The following is a 16,547-nucleotide window of genomic DNA, read 5'->3' as shown; positions in this document are numbered from 1 at the left end:
GTTGATTTTTAATTCACACCAGATTTGTTGAATCCATCAGGTCTTTATTAAAAAAGTGACTAGAAAAGGCCGTCGACTGAACGAGCTCAAAATAGTTTTGTGTTTCTGTCGGTTCTTCTCACATTACAGGGTTAGCATAAAAGTTCAAGGAAGTGTTAATACAAATCTTCATGTTGTACAGTATATTTGTAAATGTGCTTCATTGGAATTAGAGCAAATTCCAATAATCAACCATCTGACTGATTCTGTTCATGTCAGTACGTTCCACGAAACCTGTCCCTTTAAATCAGTTCAGTACTTCTCTCATTGGCTGCACATTTTAATTAAAAAATAAAGGAGCATTCCAGGTGCAATATGTAAGCATTTTAGCTGAAATCTATTTTTAAAAAATGAACTAAAATTAGCAACAGAATGTGAAGAAATAACAGTTTTTACTTTATGATGTTTATGTATATCTTTTGAAGTTAGCAGCCAAAGGCAGCTACAGTTAGCAGCAGTAAGCTGTTACCTCTGGTGATATGCTGCCCCCCATTTGTTTAGAATATGATACAACAGCTGGCTCATTCTTACATATTGCACCTTCAGAGTGTAATAGTTTAGCATATTTAGAATATGATCTTCATTGTCATGTCACATTACATTATGCATTAATTACTGCAATTACAAAAATCTTAAGCAAAATTGGAAATGTACTCTTGCACAGCAAAGCAGTGAGAATCTGTTTACATACAGTTTTGGTTTTTGCTGCAGCTTAAACAGATACATGAATTGGATTCGTAAACAAAAGCTATCAAAAAAGATAACGACTTATCACTTGGAATTAATCCGAAATGCCCAAAAGCGTAAAAAAAAAAATTAAAAATCCATTGATTTGTGGGGCAGCAATGTCCCAGTAACAGTCCAGTAGTAAAAACACATCTGTCTGGAATGTGTGATCCAGCAACTGCAGGCAAATTCAACAGAGTATTTTGGTCCTGACAGAAGCTTTATAGTTCTCCGTGACCGACTTCATCTTTCAGCCGTTCCTCCTGGCTGCCATCTGCCTGAGGTGCTTTCATGTTGGCGAAGGCAACTTCTCTTGTCAGCTGTTCGAGAGGGGGGAGACCCACTGCCAGGTTTCTCAAAGCTATGGCTGTCATCAAGAATCTAAAGGGAGGAAAGTTAATGAGAAACAGGGCACCCACTTTCAAGAATTCAGTGCATGTGACTGTGCTGTTAGAGGTCAACACTCACCCCCTGCGTATCGTGTAGTACTTTTTCACAGCAAAGCGCTCAAAGCGTTCCAGCACGCCGGCCTCCCTGCGCTTCTTCACCTCCTTCATGCGGCGCTGCCTCTTCAGGAACAGCTGCACGATCGGGTCGGTGGCGTTGACCTCCTCGCCTTCTGCAGCAATAAGAGGCTGCAGCTCGGGAGGAAGCGGCTCGGTTTCTGTGGGGTGAGAAGGTCCAGTCAGCATCTGATGAATTTTCAGCCTTTCACAGGTTTAGTAAGAGCTGCATTACAATGTGATACTTGAGGTTATTTTGATACAGCTTACACTTGAAAAATGCTTATTTTACTCATCGTTTTCACTGAAATACAAGCCTCAACATAAGCAGCCACGTGTGCAATACATTTGTTCCACTATTAAATGTTGCCCTTCATGGCTTCACCTGTCCCATTGCGAGCACGCTCTTGGATCTCAAGCAGCTTGGTGAAGTTCTCCTGCAGTGCTGCCTCTGTGGTGTTGACGTAGACGTACATGTAGCACGAAGGGTCCTCAGACACGGTGTACACCTTATGATAAGCCCCAGCAGGCACCTAAACACATGCGCTTAAAGGTAAATGCCCAAGTGTGACCTGGTTAAACAATATACTGTTAACACTGGTGATGGTGTGTTGCTGTACCTTTATCTGCTCACCAGGCTGAACAGTGTAGTTCTTCTTCTCCTCCACTACCTCAACATTCAGTCTGCCCTGCAGCACGTGGATGCTGGTGTTGCCCAGATCTTCACTTACAAAGTTTTCTAAGTGGAGTCCTAAAAGGTAACATATAGTCAGTCAATGGTAAACAAAACAACAACCATCAAAGATAACTGTTCCATCTAAATGAGACAAGATGAGGAGATTTTTTTTTACCTGGGAAATCAGCTATGAAGACAATCTCAGTCTGATTGTCCAAACTGCCCTCAATCTCCTGGAACTTGGTCCTCCAGGGCGAGAGGTCCACCAGCAGAGGCATCAGCCATGGGTTTGGTTTGAAAGGCGACCAATCAGCTGTCACAATGTCCACGCGGGGATCAAAGATCCTTCGAGAGAAGTCAAAAGCAAATAAAAAACACACTCTCTCACTCTTAGTTTTTCATAATATTATTAATCTGATACATCTAAATTAATAAAAGTAGATGCTCTCATACCTTTGCTGGAAGCGTTCATTGATGGACACCCAGATGTCAAAGTAGATTTCAGGTTCAGAGATGTTATAGCGGGGCAGCAGCTGACTGAGGCATGTGGCGTACTGCTTCAGCATGTCGCCGTGGTCTTTCCAGCGTCGGCTTTGTGTGAACACCTTTGATACACACAGTGTAATTAAGTTTATAAAAGTGAAGAGAGTATGACAATCTCAAAGGGCATTTCTGGAACTGGCATGAATAGTGACCACAGTAATAAGTAAAAGGCTAAGCTGATGAGTCATTTAAAATCTTCCTGTCAAAATGTCTTATTTTTTAAGTCAAATGTTATTTTTCTCAGTCACTTGCACGTGCCAACATTTTAATATGTGATGTGTGTACCATCACTAGAGTTAATATAATGCTCACATACTGTGTGTCTGACAGTGTTTTCCTTGTAACTCACCCCTGGGTTCAGATATCCAATGGCTCCAGTTTGTCCATCTTTGTAGGTGATCTTAACATGCTGATGGCTGCGGGAGTGAACCATCATGTCCCAGGAGTAGCCGTACAAGCCATTGGTCCAGTTGTTGTAACCCTGCATAAAAACTGACTATTAGCATAATCCATCCAGCCATCCAAATAAAATCACAATTGCCTTTGGAGGAAATTGTTGTTTTTCCATTGCAGAGACCAAGCACTACATTAAGTTCCGGGGTACATCCAAGTCCCTTCTTAGGGTTTGTGCTTTCAAAAATGACAGAGAATTTGTGGGGGAGGTTGCAGCGGTCAGCATTTCTGATTGGTCGAGAATTTGGAAAATGTTGTTTTAGCCACCGTTTCCAAAAATCTGCAGCCACAAACCACTTAGATTAATGTTCATTGTGCTTCACACATCAACGTGTTATAAAGGAAAGAATACAACAATTACAGGTTAAAACAGTATATCCAGGACATCATTGTTGAGTACTCATGAGCAAAAATGACATGTCACTTTGGGTTTTTTTCCCTGTACATTAGTGAACATATTTGTCTAATCTTCATAGATCTTTAGGCTGCAGTTGAATCACAGACAACAGCAGACTTCTATTTCTTGAAAAATAGCTCCTGGGACCGAAAGTTTTGTGTGCTTTGCTTAGAAATGTTGCTACACTTTCACCAGTTTCTGTTTAACCAAGACTTCACAGAGAGAAGTTTGTTAGGAAGAAGAGTAAAACACGAAGTGTTACTATCAGAGGCTGCATGATGAGTATCTACTTCTTTCAACACAAATCTGAGCTGTTGTTTGCTGTGGACCAACGACTGTTGACTCTGATTGGGCAACCCTCAGCGTGCTGACTCAGAGAGGGTTTAAAAGGCTTAAAGGTGTGGTGTGTAGGATTTAGGGGGATTTAGGGGCAGAAATGGAATGTAATATTCATAATTGTGTTTTCATTATATATACCACTTTAACACTGAAATAAGTGTGTATATGCAGGTTTTTTAAACACGGGTAAGCCTTCTAAAAATAGGTGTTTGAGATGAGTTTGCACTTCTGCTTTTTTTTTTCTCTTTTGTGTGTCATGTTCGTCATCACGAATGCACCGGAAAAGCAGGGAACAGTAGAGAGCAGCGGATCGTTTACCTCATCAGACTGCACATCCAGAAAACATTAAACTTTTTTTTTATAAGTCTTAAAAAATAATATTGTGATTTACACACATTGTTTTGCTGAGGAATGAGACACCTCGACTCTTGCTCATCTTGGTTGAGTGTTGCACATGTACAGTGCAGATCAGCTGACAGGGCTCAGTCACGGAAGCCACCAACAACTATTTTAGGCTCTCTTTCAAAGATAGCACAGACTGAATGATGTTCAAGCTGCCTGACAGAGACGGATGGAAAGATATGAACAAACTAGCAGCCTTGACTTCAACACACGTTATATCATCACATCTGAATGGGGCTGAAATTATCAGAGAGGGTGAGGCCACCAACACACAATCAGTTGGTTCCAACATGAGATCGCACCACAAGATGCCACCTTTACGTTCAGTCTTAAAAAACATAGGGTTAGGGTTATTTCTCTTTGTAGAATAAAATTACATTATGGGACAGCTTACAAACACAGCTTCTTTGGATTGAGTCAAAACACATGATAGGCAGATGTACCTTTGTGATGAAGTGGGAGTACGGCACGAAGAACTGCTCCATTATGTAGAGAACAGTAAAAATGGCTGCCAGCTTGTGCTTAAATCTCAGTTTTGGAGCTTTGGGGGCACGTGGGGGCTCCTGGCGTTCAGTACTGGTGCTGCTGATCTCAGGGTAAACACAGGATGCACTGGGCTGTAATTGGTCCGGTGAGGTGAGTGGCAGGACCGCCCTGAGGAATGCTGGGAAACGGGCGAAGAATCTTCTGGGCCAGTCGGTGTAGCAGAAGAGAGGGCTGGTGGCCAGCATTGTGTAGGAAAACATCCCTGTGGAGGAGTAAGAACAATCTCTGTGAGATGAAGTTAAAATGATAAAGGCAGGATTCAAAATAAAGTGACGAAGCAAGATGAGAGACTCACCAATGCTGAAGAGCTGAGAGTTCATACAGTGGAAGTAGGAGACAAAGAAAATTCCATAAGGTCGAGTGGCATCAAAAAACAGCAGGTAGCCGGCGCTCAGATCCAGAGCGAGCCCGCCTCCATGCACCACCAGCAGGCTGATCAACTCCACAGGAAGGATCACTCTGAAATATAATGTGTGGTACAGCACGATCAACAGTCTGTGAATAAAGGCTGGAATATCTTTAGACTGAGCTGCTGAACAACACCTACTTGAAAGGATCAAACAGCCAATGGTGCGCCAAGTAAGACATGGAGTAACCCTCCACCCAATCAGCATCCAGCTTTTTGATTCCAGCAATGAAGTACACGATAAATATCTTGAAGGAACAAAAAACACTGACATCATTAGATCATGTTGAAAAATTAAACAGTATTAGCTGCTAAAAAGTCAGATGATACACACACCTGTGTCCTCAGCAGAGTGTAATTCCACAGAGGCACGTGAGCGTTTCTTATAGAAGGCCTTCGTAGTCCATCGATCGACCTACAAACATGCACAGGCTTAAAGGTCTCCCTCCACTGAGCTCACACACACAGTATACACAGGGCAGAAATGCACAGACAGACCGATATCATCATCTCACCAGTATCTGTTGCCGTCCATGAGTGTGAGCTGAAATCCAATGAGGCCGTAGAGGTACGAGTGATTGTTCCAGGCCGTTTTGTCCAGAAAGAAGATGTACCAGTACGTCGAGATGAACATGAGGCAGGAGAAACGGTAGAAACAGCCCAGCATGATGCCCAAGGCGCCTTCACAGAGAAACACAGGACTTCAGTTTATAAAAACAAACAGCTGTTGTTACAACTAATTAGTCAACGTAAACAGTAATAAGCTGCTTCATTAATAACTGTTTATTATACAATATAAACAGGCACCAACATTATTCAAACATATATCAATGTATTAATCTATAAATAAATACACAGACCTAAATATAAAAAAAATATTATTCTATTCTAATGGGCAAAAGAAACAAGACTTATAGAATTTACAGATCACATATTAATCTGTCAATAAAAAGTTAATTGATTATGATCAAAAAGACGCTCTCTAACCAATCACAGCTCGTTAGAGCCCATGTCTGATGCACTAGCTCAAGGCCCAAATTGTCACGGAAAATAAAAAACTAATTAAAAGACCAAAAGAAGAATCTACTGACAATGCAAATCATGTACGTGAGAAGTGAAAGAAAAGCAGAAGGAAACTAGAAATGTTAATCAATTCATTAATTAATGTGTTTATCACTGATGAACTCTGATGTTTTATGTCATTCTTGTCATTTTATTATTATTAATAAATCAATTTGTAAGCCAATGCATTACTTGAATGTTACTGTACATTTAGTTATGAATTTATGAAAAACATTTCTATCTACTTCTGTGACACTCGTGGTCCATCATTAACTCGTCAATGAGAAAATAACCCTGATGATGTGACAGTGATGTCATCAGAGTTACCTGCTCTAGGCAGTGACGATCTAACAAAAAGAAGCTATAATGTAGTGTTGCATTATAGGAAATGCATGTGTTTGACCCATACTAAGGACTAGTCAGGATACTGCCGACCGTTCTGTCTCCTGAATAGTCCCTCAAGTTTGGTAATATGAGGGCAAAGTGAAGACAGTTGTCAGGAATTCTATAAAAACAAAATTACATCAAATTATTAATGATTAACTTGCCACAAATTAAAGAATAATTTAGGTACTAACATTTACAATGACATGCTTTGTTTATTTGGTCTGTGATGATTATTGCCACATTGCATGCATTATTATGTATGTTGCTGTATACAAATAATAGGCTTATTTAATCCTAAAACATCTACAAATTGAGTGCTTATGGTCCGGGACCTGTTTCAGGACGGCACAAGTATCAGTACTGATTTACTCGTCATTGTTTTCTGTTCTGTTTTCTGTTTGCATTCTTGCACAAGCTACACTGAGTGAACGTTACATTAGCAAACAAAATCCTGCACGAGTTAGTCGGCTTTTCCATGAAAGTTAGACATGGAAAATTGCAGGTCTGGTGTATGTGCTCACATCTTCAGGGTTCTTAGACAGCACCCCACAGGGACAGTCGCCTATAAAATGACTGCATCCGCCTACAGAAGAGGGGGGGCTTTCCTTACCGAGCCTAAGTAAACACGGAGTGTGAGCTTTTAAACCTCTGTTGGATGTGAGCTCCTAACATAACAAAAAGAAGTGTGACCCACCAAGGAACATCACCAAATACACCAGATACATCCAGTCAAGTGGCAGCGGCTGCAGGAAGTTGAAGAGGGGAAAGCGGCACACAGGGGCCCCATCCAGGTACTTGTAGTCCAGGTGACTGAGGCCACGTTCCTGAGTGACATCGATGGCCATCAGTAAACCTGTACGGAAGACACACGGTGGCATTTCACACAGTTTTTTAGCATAAAAGAAGGGGAAGAAATAAGTAAGCAAACACAGATCTTAACTTACCAAACAAGCAGCGGAAGATGCCCAGAGATGCAGGATCAGTGGGGCGGTTCAGGAGGGCCACCAAGCTGCTCCAGGAGGTCAGGTCCTCCTTCTTGAACCCGAAGAGCCTCTCCATCTTACTCTTGGTGTCTGGTTTCTCTTTTGCAGGAGCTGCATCCTTCTTTGCAGTTTGCTCCTCTCCATCACTGCCCACAAGAGCACCTGGAGGTTGACCAAACGAGGTACAATGCAGTGTATTTAAAGAGAAAAAGCAAAGATATTGTGTACTAAAACACGATGTGACCTTACTTATTGTGTTTCATTGTGAAAACATGAAAATCCCTGCATTGTTTACAAAGCATTCAGCTCTTACTCACACATTAAACACGGCCACTGGGTTGGATAACAGCTTAATCAGAGTTAAATGACTGCCCTAGGTGCTCCTTGTTTGGCCAAACAGCAACACATCGACACCCTGACTGTCAGTGCTAACAACAAGCTCACCTGCAGTCGCGTCCCTCGCCTCCATGCTGGGAAACGTGGATAATTAACCGGTTTTAGTTGGGGTACAGCGAGGTCAGAAAAAACTCCTCTCTCTGCTCTCCCTGCCCCAGGTGGAGGTGTCCTGCCTGGTCACGTCAACAGAGCGGACAAAGTTACGTGTCACTGCCCCACAAACACTTGCTAGTCCGGGCAGGCAGAGGAGGGAGACGGGGGCGGGCGCGCTGGGAGGATTGGAATGTTGTGAAAGAGTTTTCTCGTCGCTGATTGGCTCAATCCTCAAATGACTACGCCCACTAAGGGAAAACCTACTACGTCATATCCTGCCGGCGGTAGATTCCAACAATGCAGCAATGATTCCTATCCTCACTTGTGCTTTTTATGTTTTTTTTACAAGATATTAAAGAAGTGTTGAGTAAAATTTTGTCAATGATAAAGACATTTAAGAGTAGTGTATACATTCTATTTATTTTTCTTGTCTTCAAAATGTGCAATCTCAAAATAGTATGTACATGAACACAGAAAAATGTAAAGACTGACAAGGTGATCTACAATTTGGTTCTCAAGAAGAGGGCAAACCCTGGTCAGCAAGTCCAGACCAGACCAGATCCTGACACGGGAAAATCCTTCATATATGAGGATAACACAGAATCTGTCAGAGTGAAGTGCAGTCAGTGTTAGACAGTGTTCTCAGCGAATAAGTGTGAATACAATAATTATCTGAATAAGTATTTGTACTTAGTAGGTCAGGGATAGAACGTGTTTCAGGGCACGAAGAAGATGCACTGCAGAAAAAAGCTTGTGTAATTGAACATGAGCAGAATACCCGAATCTTCCACTAGAGGGCAGTCAGGTTTCATACATTCATATCTATTTGCCAGCCTTCTAGATGATTAGCAGAGTACAGATAATGTTGAGGGATTTGTTCTCAGGATTTTAGGAAGCAGACTATGACATAATTAAAAACAGGTGGCAATGTCCTTTAAATCCTATTCATTCTGTAGCTAAAAGAGGTGGGACTAAAGGTCAACCCTCTATTTATCAAATAGAGTTGTTGGAGCCAGAATCCTCAGAATCCTCAGATTTGATTATCTCCTCTTTCACAGCAGCAGGAGGGGTATGTTTTGTTCATAAGCAGATAGTTGTAGATTAAACACATTTAGCTAAACCTCCATCCAGCGAGGTTTTGCTTTTCCCCGGTGGGTTATTCACATGTAACTTGGAAAGGGCGCGAGAGGTTTTGAAGTGGTCTGTATCAGCAAAACAACAAAGACCTTTGTGCACAGGCTGCCTTGGATACATTGACAGTGTCTCTCACGGGCAGCCACAGTGTACATAATAAAGCTTTTCATCACCACAAGGCAGTGTGTTGTCTTTAGATACATCAGTGTTTTTCTTAGTAGACTTTAAAGATTATTCAATTTGGAATGGGGAAAATAGAGACAAAGCCGCGCGGGCTCTTGGAAGAACTTAATTCAAACACACATAAATAACCCAACATTATCAACACGTTTTTGGAAACTTTATTACTATTTTGAATTAATGATCAAACATGTATTTACTGAACACACAGACTGTGTGAAAGAGTGTTATTCTCAATTTGTACCTATAATTAACTAAAACAAAATGCATACTTCTTTCCAGGAATCCTCCTCGAAATCTTCTATATTTCAAAAGGCTTTTTGTCAAATGAAAGCTGCTTTATGTTGTTCATACCTTCTGAATTTAGTCAACATAAAACAAAAGTTGAAAGGTTTTAAACATTAAGAGGCGGTGGCTACTGTTTGTTTAAGTATATTTTCATTTCAGTCCAGTCTTGCTTAAAGTTTACATCAGGCAAAGACTAAGCACTGTTGATTTGTCAGTGCCCTTTGGACTCGACAGTAACCAGACAGGCGAGTCAGTCGGGTTGAGCTGGGGCCTAAATGTGTAGGATTGGTCATCCAGGTTTTATGTTTTTTTTATGGTATGGGGTGTTTAGCATATTTATTGTTATTCGTGGTGAACCTGAGGTATGTAAGGGATGAAGGAATTATGAAATGATACAAAATGAGGCATATAAAGCAAAGAAACAAAATCACATCTGATATGTTTGTGAGTCATTTTCCAGACAGGTGTAATCCCCCCGTCTGACAGCAGGGGGCGCCGGTGATCAGAGCCGCTACCTGTGACGTAGTAACGCTGCCATTTACCACCGCCAGAAGAAGAACAACAAAAGCAGCCACAGATTTTCAGGGCAGTTCCACATCACCTCCTACCTCTGGGTTCACAATTGCTTTAATTTAGAGAAAATGTAACTGGAACCAAACAGAGTAATGACGTCAGCAGGCTTGTGAGGACGAGTAGCTAGTCAGGAACAGCCGCTGTTATTGTTTCCAGGCTTGTTTTCGTTTAATTCGGCAGCTAAGCTAGCTTGTAGGTTAGCTGTTCATCAACTGGCTCGTCCACGTCTGACAGACTGTCTGACCTGAGATAACCAGCCGGTGTTTAACGTTACCGTCCAATTAATCCGACACCTCTGCCTCAGCTTTCCCGGCGCTATCTAATCGTCAGGTAAGTTAAGTCAGACGTTCTTTGTGTCCGACACTCTGCATCTGTGGTTTCCATATGCTGCAGGAGGAAGCCCTCGTATCAGACTCTGTTATGGATAGTGCAGCTAGCAAAGGAAGTCTGTTGTCTGTTTTGATTGTTGTTGTGACCAAAAAAGTCCGTGCAAATATGTAGTCCTCTCGGTTCGAATGTGTACCTTCCTTTAAGTGAGATACGCACATTATAGCAGTCCCAACACATTTGCTCGAGAGTCATTTACTTCAGTCTTGAATATTTAACGAGATAATGCCACTTTTGATGAGGACTTTTCTTTGTTAAGACATATCTGTGTTTTAACCAAATACCTGTACACTGTGTCTGATGTGCTTGTAATCTGTTTTCTGTTTCTGTCTATATATTTGTAAATGGTACATTCTTAGATTTTGCAAAGAATCTAAAAAAAAGTATGGGTAAGTGTGTCTCTGAATCTTGCTGTTTTGACAGCTGTATTGAAGTCTATGGGAGATGCATGGAGAAACACGCAAAAGACCAACATATCTTCATCACATGACTGATGAATGAAATGCTCATAGAAAATTAAAGAATATGCATCAGAGAGAAGGTTTTTTTTGTTTTGTTTTGTTTTTTTTTCCAAAAGGTGGACCAGGCTAATTATATTGTCAACAAGTACCCTGCAAACAGGAGCCTTTCCCAAAAGAAAAGAAGGATCAACAATGTGTTTATTAAAAAAATAAAAGTGTTAACCTTCTCTCTGACGTGTGTTATTTCATTTTCTGGAGGCATTTCTTCATCAGAGGACATACAATGTAGATATGTTTGGTTTGAGTGTGTTTTTCCGTGCACTTCAGTACACCTGTCACCACAATCTGGCACCAAAGCGAGATTCAGTGACCCAATGACCCCTCCTTCTTTATAGGTTCCTTGGGATTTATGGCTGGACAAAGCAATGTCACCTTGGCTGTGTGAAATAATGTTCAGCATATTTCCTTATTGTCTGACATTACACATTCAGTTAGTTGAAAAGTAAATCAAGAGATAAACCATGGGTTAATTTAATTGTTAATTGAAGTCCTAAAGAAAGACTTAATTGCAGTACTGCAGAGCCAAAGTCCCCAACTGTATCTGTTCTCATGATTCTGATAATAATTGATCTTCTGCAGCTCTGTTGCAATGCAGTCCAGCTGACCTGTTATTTTTGACGATAGTTCTGTTTGTGTTTTATCTCTTGGAAAGTGTAGAGATGGGAAATCTGGGCAGCAGGTTCCAGTCCCCCTCTCAGGGACCAGAGGAGTTCGTAGAGGGTACAGCTACCAGCCGCAAGCATGGGTGCGAGTGTAAGAAGAGGAAACGAAATGCCCAGTGTGACTGTGAAAGTGAACAAGAGGACGATGATGCCATACTAGATACACCTCGCAGGCAAGTCAAGTGTAAAAAATGAAAGAAACCAGTCCCATGTTTAATATCTTTATGTCATTCATATTATTTAGACTCACATTTGTTTTTGTCTGTCCTCTGTTTTTCAAACATAAACAGGAAGAAATTGAAAAGCACATCACGTTACATTTATCAGACTTTGTTCCTGAACGGGGAAAATAGTGACATTCGCATCTGTGCTCTGGGACAAGAGTGGAACCTCCACAAAGTCTACCTGTGTCAGGTAAAATGAAAACACAAAAACACCAGATAGATTGCAGGGATACATTCTATCATGGGGCTATTATTTATCTATCATTTTCTACTTTTCCTTATTCTCATTGACTTTTCGCTCTTGGTGTCTTGAATATTTTAGTCAGGCTATTTCTCTAGCATGTTCAGCGGCTCCTGGAAGGAGTCCAATATGATGGAAATCAACTTGGAGATCCCAGACCAAAACATCGACACTGAAGGTGAGAGGATTTCAGTCACTGAAAGCAGCAATTGACTTTGTTTGTTTGTGTTTCACTGACAGAACTTTACTGTTTTCTGTGTGTGAGTAGCGCTACAAGTGGTATTTGGATCACTGTACCGGGACGACGTTCTGATTAAGCCCAGCAGAGTCGTCAGTATTCTTGCTGCTGCTTGTATGCTACAGCTGGTGAGTACAGTGAAAGAAGTCAGCTATTGTCTCAAACACAAAAAATGACCATGTTGAATTGATGCAGTCACATGATACCAACTTAATCAAGCCTTATGGTCTGTCGTTGTTCACAGGATGGCTTGATCCAGCAGTGTGGCGAGACTATGAAGGAAAACATCAGTGCTAAGACTGTCTGCGGCTACTATGCTTGTGCCAGTATCTATGGCTTGGATTCAGTCATGAAAAAGTCAGATATAAATTCATTATACTTTTTTTTAAAACAGTGATTAATGGCTAAATCTTACTTTTATGCTGTGTACTTGCATCCAACCATGATTGTTTTTTAAATATCTCTCTACAGGTGTCTTGAGTGGCTTCTGAACAACCTGATGACCCACCAGAATGTGGACCTGATGAAAGAACTTGGGTATGTGTGCTCAACTCACAGTTCTTTAGTTCTTATATCCTTCCTTGAGGTAACTCCTGATAATAAAGGCATCAAGTCTAATTTTATATTAGCATGAAGGACAATGTAATGTCTTGCATTGTGCAGTTATATATTAAACCTATGTCTGATAATATTCTCTGTGTCTATACAAATTCTTTACAGATCTGAGGTGATGGAGCAGCTCATCCAGTCCTCAGACCTGTTTGTCATGCAGGTCGAGATGGATGTTTACACTGCTCTGAAAAAGGTACACAGAAGAATTATATACTTCATAACTCCCAGACACACCTAGTGTATCATCCGACTTGTTTCTAAGAGCTCTCTCTGTAACTTTCTCTCTCTGCAGTGGATGTTTCTGCAGCTTAATTTGTCATGGGATGGCCCCATCAAGCAGCTTCTGGCTGATGCTGATGCCTGGCTTTGCAAACGCAGGACAGGTACAGTAAACCACACTTACCTACATAGGCAGTCTTTTTTGTTGTTTGTTGTTTGACTGTGTTTCTAACTGGCTTCGCTCTACAGACCTGTGTGAGAAAGAGCCCTTCTTGAACACAGAAGAGGGCATTCCTTTTCGTTCAGTCTTCAAATATGTTCGTCTGCAGTATATCATCAATGATCTGGCATCTGCGCGCATTTTGGAGAGAGATAATATTTTGCCCCCTGGTAAGCTGTGGCTTTAGTTGTCTAATCTAATTTTATGTGGTATAAAGAGAGACTAGACAGACTTGTTTACATTTCACTTTAATTAAACAAAAACTTGAAGACAAATTGTAAAACAGCGTTAACATCGTTCATCATGGTGTTTAAACCTTGATCTTTTCTATGTGTTTATGCACTCTTGATATTTACTATTCAAAATTATTACAGATTGGTTAACATCTGTGTACAAAAACCAGTGGTTCGCTATGCTTCGGACAGAATTTGACAATGATAACGGGTAAGAGCCTGAGACTGAACAATTGTAATGCCAAAAACTGTATGCATTGAATATGATATCAATGCACCTATTCTGTCTGTCATTAGACCCCATGAAGCTAACAAAGAGGAGTTTGAGCTGAGCAGTATGAGATGTGGCAGGAAACTGACTAAAGATGGAGACGTGAGTCAGACAGTCTCATTGCCACAGTAACCTTTGATCTTGTTTTATTGTATTTGGGTTTTTTTGTTTGTTTCCACATTAAAAACACTAATTCTCCTCTCCACAGTACTGCTGGCGATGGACAGGCTTTAACTTTGGTTTTGACCTGCTGGTCACCTACACAAACCGTTTCATCGTCTTCAAAAGAAATACTCTGAGTCAGCCATGTGGGGGCGCTGTGAGCCTTCAACCTCGAAGACATCTGGCATACAGGTCTGTAGTGCGGTCATCTTGGGGCATTCTTTTTTAAAGAAAACATTTAATGCTGTCACTGTATCATGAATGAAGATGAAAATTTATAAACTAAACAGTAAAGACTGTAATCTGAAAGAAGAGTCTCAAACAAAACAAGTGATAATAGCTTTTGCTGAGGTTGATTCTTCTGCCACAAATGCTCTCCTCCATCCAACTTTCGTGGGAATTAATTTCTTAGTTATTGTGTAATGCTTCCCACAAAACAACTGAACAACAAATGGACACAGGTGAAAACACAACCTCTTTGGTAGAACTGATCATGTGTATATGTGCAGCTTTAATCTTCGGAAGTGTTTAACTTACCTATTTACAATTTTTATATGTTCAGGTTACGTCTCGCCTCCTTTGATAGCCGTGGAAAACTGGTCTGCAGCCGCTCCACAGGTTACCAGCTTCTCACCCTTGAAAAAGACCAGGTCAGTGAGCAACCTGTAGATGAAAGTGATGTGGTTATTGTACCATTACCTTGTATAATATGTTGTTCTTGACTTGTTTAATATTTCTTTTTTCTCTTCAATGACTCAGGAGTATGTGGTGATGAACCTGGACAGCCGGTTGTTATCATTCCCCCTCTATGTGTGCTGTAACTTCCTGTATACGTCGCCTAATTCAGACCACCGTCCAGACTCCTCAGAACAGGAGAGCACTGCTCCTAGCGTGTCTTGATGCCCTGCGCAGCAGCCATTAGCTATTACCTTTCCTCTGGTAATGCTGGGACACTGACACAAGCTTGTATGTACAATCCACCAACACATTGAAATCATGTTGACATTGGCCATATCATCTGCATGCTGTGTAACTCAGTGAGGTATTTTGGGAAACTGTTTTGTATCTATGTATTGAGTGTTCAGGCACATTCAGAGTTGGCGACGTAAATATCACAGTGGCCAGGAAGGAGTAGGCCATGCTTTGCCTTCAGAGCAGCTTCACACTTTGGACCTCTGCCATGAACTGTCTGCACTCTGATGTCGGACCATTTCTTAAAACGGAAAACCTTGAAGTCTATGGGGATGGCTGAAAATCTGCTTTGACCTCTTCAGAACTTTAAATAACAGCAGCACGGTGTTTAGATCTGGTGATTGTGAAGAACATGGAAGAGTTGCTCTCAATATCTTGTTTGCATGGGAACGTCCTCGTCCTCGATTATGGGAACCTCACGAGGGAACAAATACCGGCTTGTATGGTATTCTCTATGTCTGTTACTCGTTCTGACCTCATGTGCATGGACTTTGGGGTGATGGTCAAAGGTGTGGCCCTTCGTGGACGTGTTTTCCACTTGAGGCATAAATGGCACACAAAACAGCACCTGTTATTTGTATTGACTTGAATTGATTGGCTCTGTGTATGAAGGAAAACACCACATACATCAGCAGTGTCATGAAGAGTCTCGACTACCAAACACATATTTTACATGGCTCGTTGTGGCTGAATCCAAAAGGAAAAGGCACTGTACAATCTCAGCCAAAAGCTGTCAAGACTCATTTATAGTCTTTAACAACAACTGCTGCCGTTTGCATATCAGCTGGTAGAGATTCAACGTCATACCTGCTACCACTTGTTCTCCGTTTAAATCACATTCAGTTCTACTATGTAGCAGCTTCTGTTAAAGCATAGCCCCTCACAGATTGTACTCAGTGTCAACTCTGCACTTTGTAAAATAACATTATCTGCAAAATTACATTTATAAAACCTCAAAAAAAAAGCTTCACTTGATATAAGTGAACTAGTGAAGCCCTCGGTCTTTGTGGGTTAGCCTCGTTCACATAGTTTACAGTTCGATCACTGACACCAGCTCTCTGATGAGGAAACACTTTACATTTTAGATCTTTGGAACTATCTGCAGTATTTACCAGCTACACTGTCAAATATCTTTCTACTGGTGTTTTTAAGAGCAATTTTGAAAGTCTGTTGTTACCTCATGGTGCAAGAAAATTGTGGTGGTTTTCAGTGGACTGTTTACTAGAACTCATTCTAGTCAGTTTCGCTCGCCTGTACAACTGTAACTGTCATTAACTTCAAAGTTAAAATGTGTTTTTTTTGTTTGGCATGTATTTATTTTTTACTTCATTTGTATTTGTATGGATTTATTTTTGCAAAAGAAAATGTGTATACGATTCTCGACAGCCAATAAACTGCCCATTCACATGGGCTGTGGTGCTATCACATGATCTCTTTTTCTGGCGTAGCTGTTTACTCC

General features: G+C 41.0%; 2 protein-coding genes across 4 annotated transcripts; one reads left to right on the top strand and one right to left on the bottom strand.

The window, feature by feature from the left end:
- Nucleotides 1-27: 27 nt before the first annotated feature.
- ggcx (gamma-glutamyl carboxylase) lies at nt 28-8,130 on the bottom strand. Its single transcript, XM_037117411.1, has 15 exons — nt 7,907-8,130; nt 7,424-7,624; nt 7,174-7,332; nt 5,546-5,711; nt 5,367-5,445; nt 5,172-5,278; nt 4,920-5,083; nt 4,522-4,826; nt 2,837-2,968; nt 2,398-2,549; nt 2,120-2,289; nt 1,889-2,019; nt 1,654-1,801; nt 1,234-1,429; nt 28-1,146 (listed from the first exon to the last, which is right to left on the bottom strand). The coding sequence occupies exons 1-15, from the start codon at nt 7,929-7,931 to the stop codon at nt 987-989; spliced, it is 2,295 nt and encodes a 764-aa protein (XP_036973306.1). The 5' UTR covers nt 7,932-8,130; the 3' UTR covers nt 28-986.
- Nucleotides 8,131-10,089: 1,959 nt separating this feature from the next.
- Nucleotides 10,090-16,518, top strand: gmcl1 (germ cell-less, spermatogenesis associated). Of its 3 annotated transcripts, XR_005078071.1 has the most exons (16): nt 10,090-10,456; nt 11,687-11,869; nt 11,987-12,110; nt 12,243-12,339; nt 12,430-12,527; nt 12,644-12,756; nt 12,871-12,936; nt 13,120-13,204; nt 13,304-13,394; nt 13,480-13,620; nt 13,825-13,894; nt 13,981-14,056; nt 14,163-14,308; nt 14,679-14,766; nt 14,876-15,082; nt 15,202-16,518. XR_005078071.1 is itself a non-coding variant. In XM_037116838.1 (15 exons), the coding sequence occupies exons 2-15, from the start codon at nt 11,694-11,696 to the stop codon at nt 15,014-15,016; spliced, it is 1,512 nt and encodes a 503-aa protein (XP_036972733.1). In that variant the 5' UTR covers nt 10,090-10,456; nt 11,692-11,693; the 3' UTR covers nt 15,017-16,518. The 3 variants fall into 3 exon arrangements, 2 of the variants coding, with proteins under 2 accessions (XP_036972733.1, XP_036972732.1); XM_037116838.1 differs by having other exon boundaries at nt 11,692-11,869; nt 14,876-16,518; XM_037116837.1 differs by having other exon boundaries at nt 10,091-10,456; nt 14,876-16,518.
- Nucleotides 16,519-16,547: the final 29 nt, after the last annotated feature.

Source organism: Acanthopagrus latus, chromosome 12, assembly GCF_904848185.1.
Source record: "Acanthopagrus latus isolate v.2019 chromosome 12, fAcaLat1.1, whole genome shotgun sequence".
In the NCBI taxonomy this organism is placed as follows: domain Eukaryota; kingdom Metazoa; phylum Chordata; class Actinopteri; order Spariformes; family Sparidae; genus Acanthopagrus; species Acanthopagrus latus.
This window is presented reverse-complemented; position numbering and strand designations above follow the sequence as displayed.

Bases quoted from the DNA above. Each gene is read 5' to 3' on its own strand.
- gmcl1 (XM_037116838.1), top strand. From the start codon at position 11,694: ATGGGAAATCTGGGCAGCAGGTTCCAGTCCCCCTCTCAGGGACCAGAG. The intron at 11,870-11,986 runs GCAAGTCAAGTG...AAACATAAACAG, and splicing joins ATACTAGATACACCTCGCAG to GAAGAAATTGAAAAGCACAT. The intron at 13,621-13,824 runs GTAAGCTGTGGC...AAATTATTACAG, and splicing joins AGATAATATTTTGCCCCCTG to ATTGGTTAACATCTGTGTAC.
- ggcx (XM_037117411.1), bottom strand. From the start codon at position 7,931: ATGGAGGCGAGGGACGCGACTGCAG. The intron at 5,279-5,366 runs GTGTGTGTATCA...TGTTCCTTCAAG, and splicing joins ACACTCTGCTGAGGACACAG to ATATTTATCGTGTACTTCAT. The intron at 2,969-4,521 runs GTACATCTGCCT...GTTTTTATGCAG, and splicing joins ACTCCCACTTCATCACAAAG to GGTTACAACAACTGGACCAA.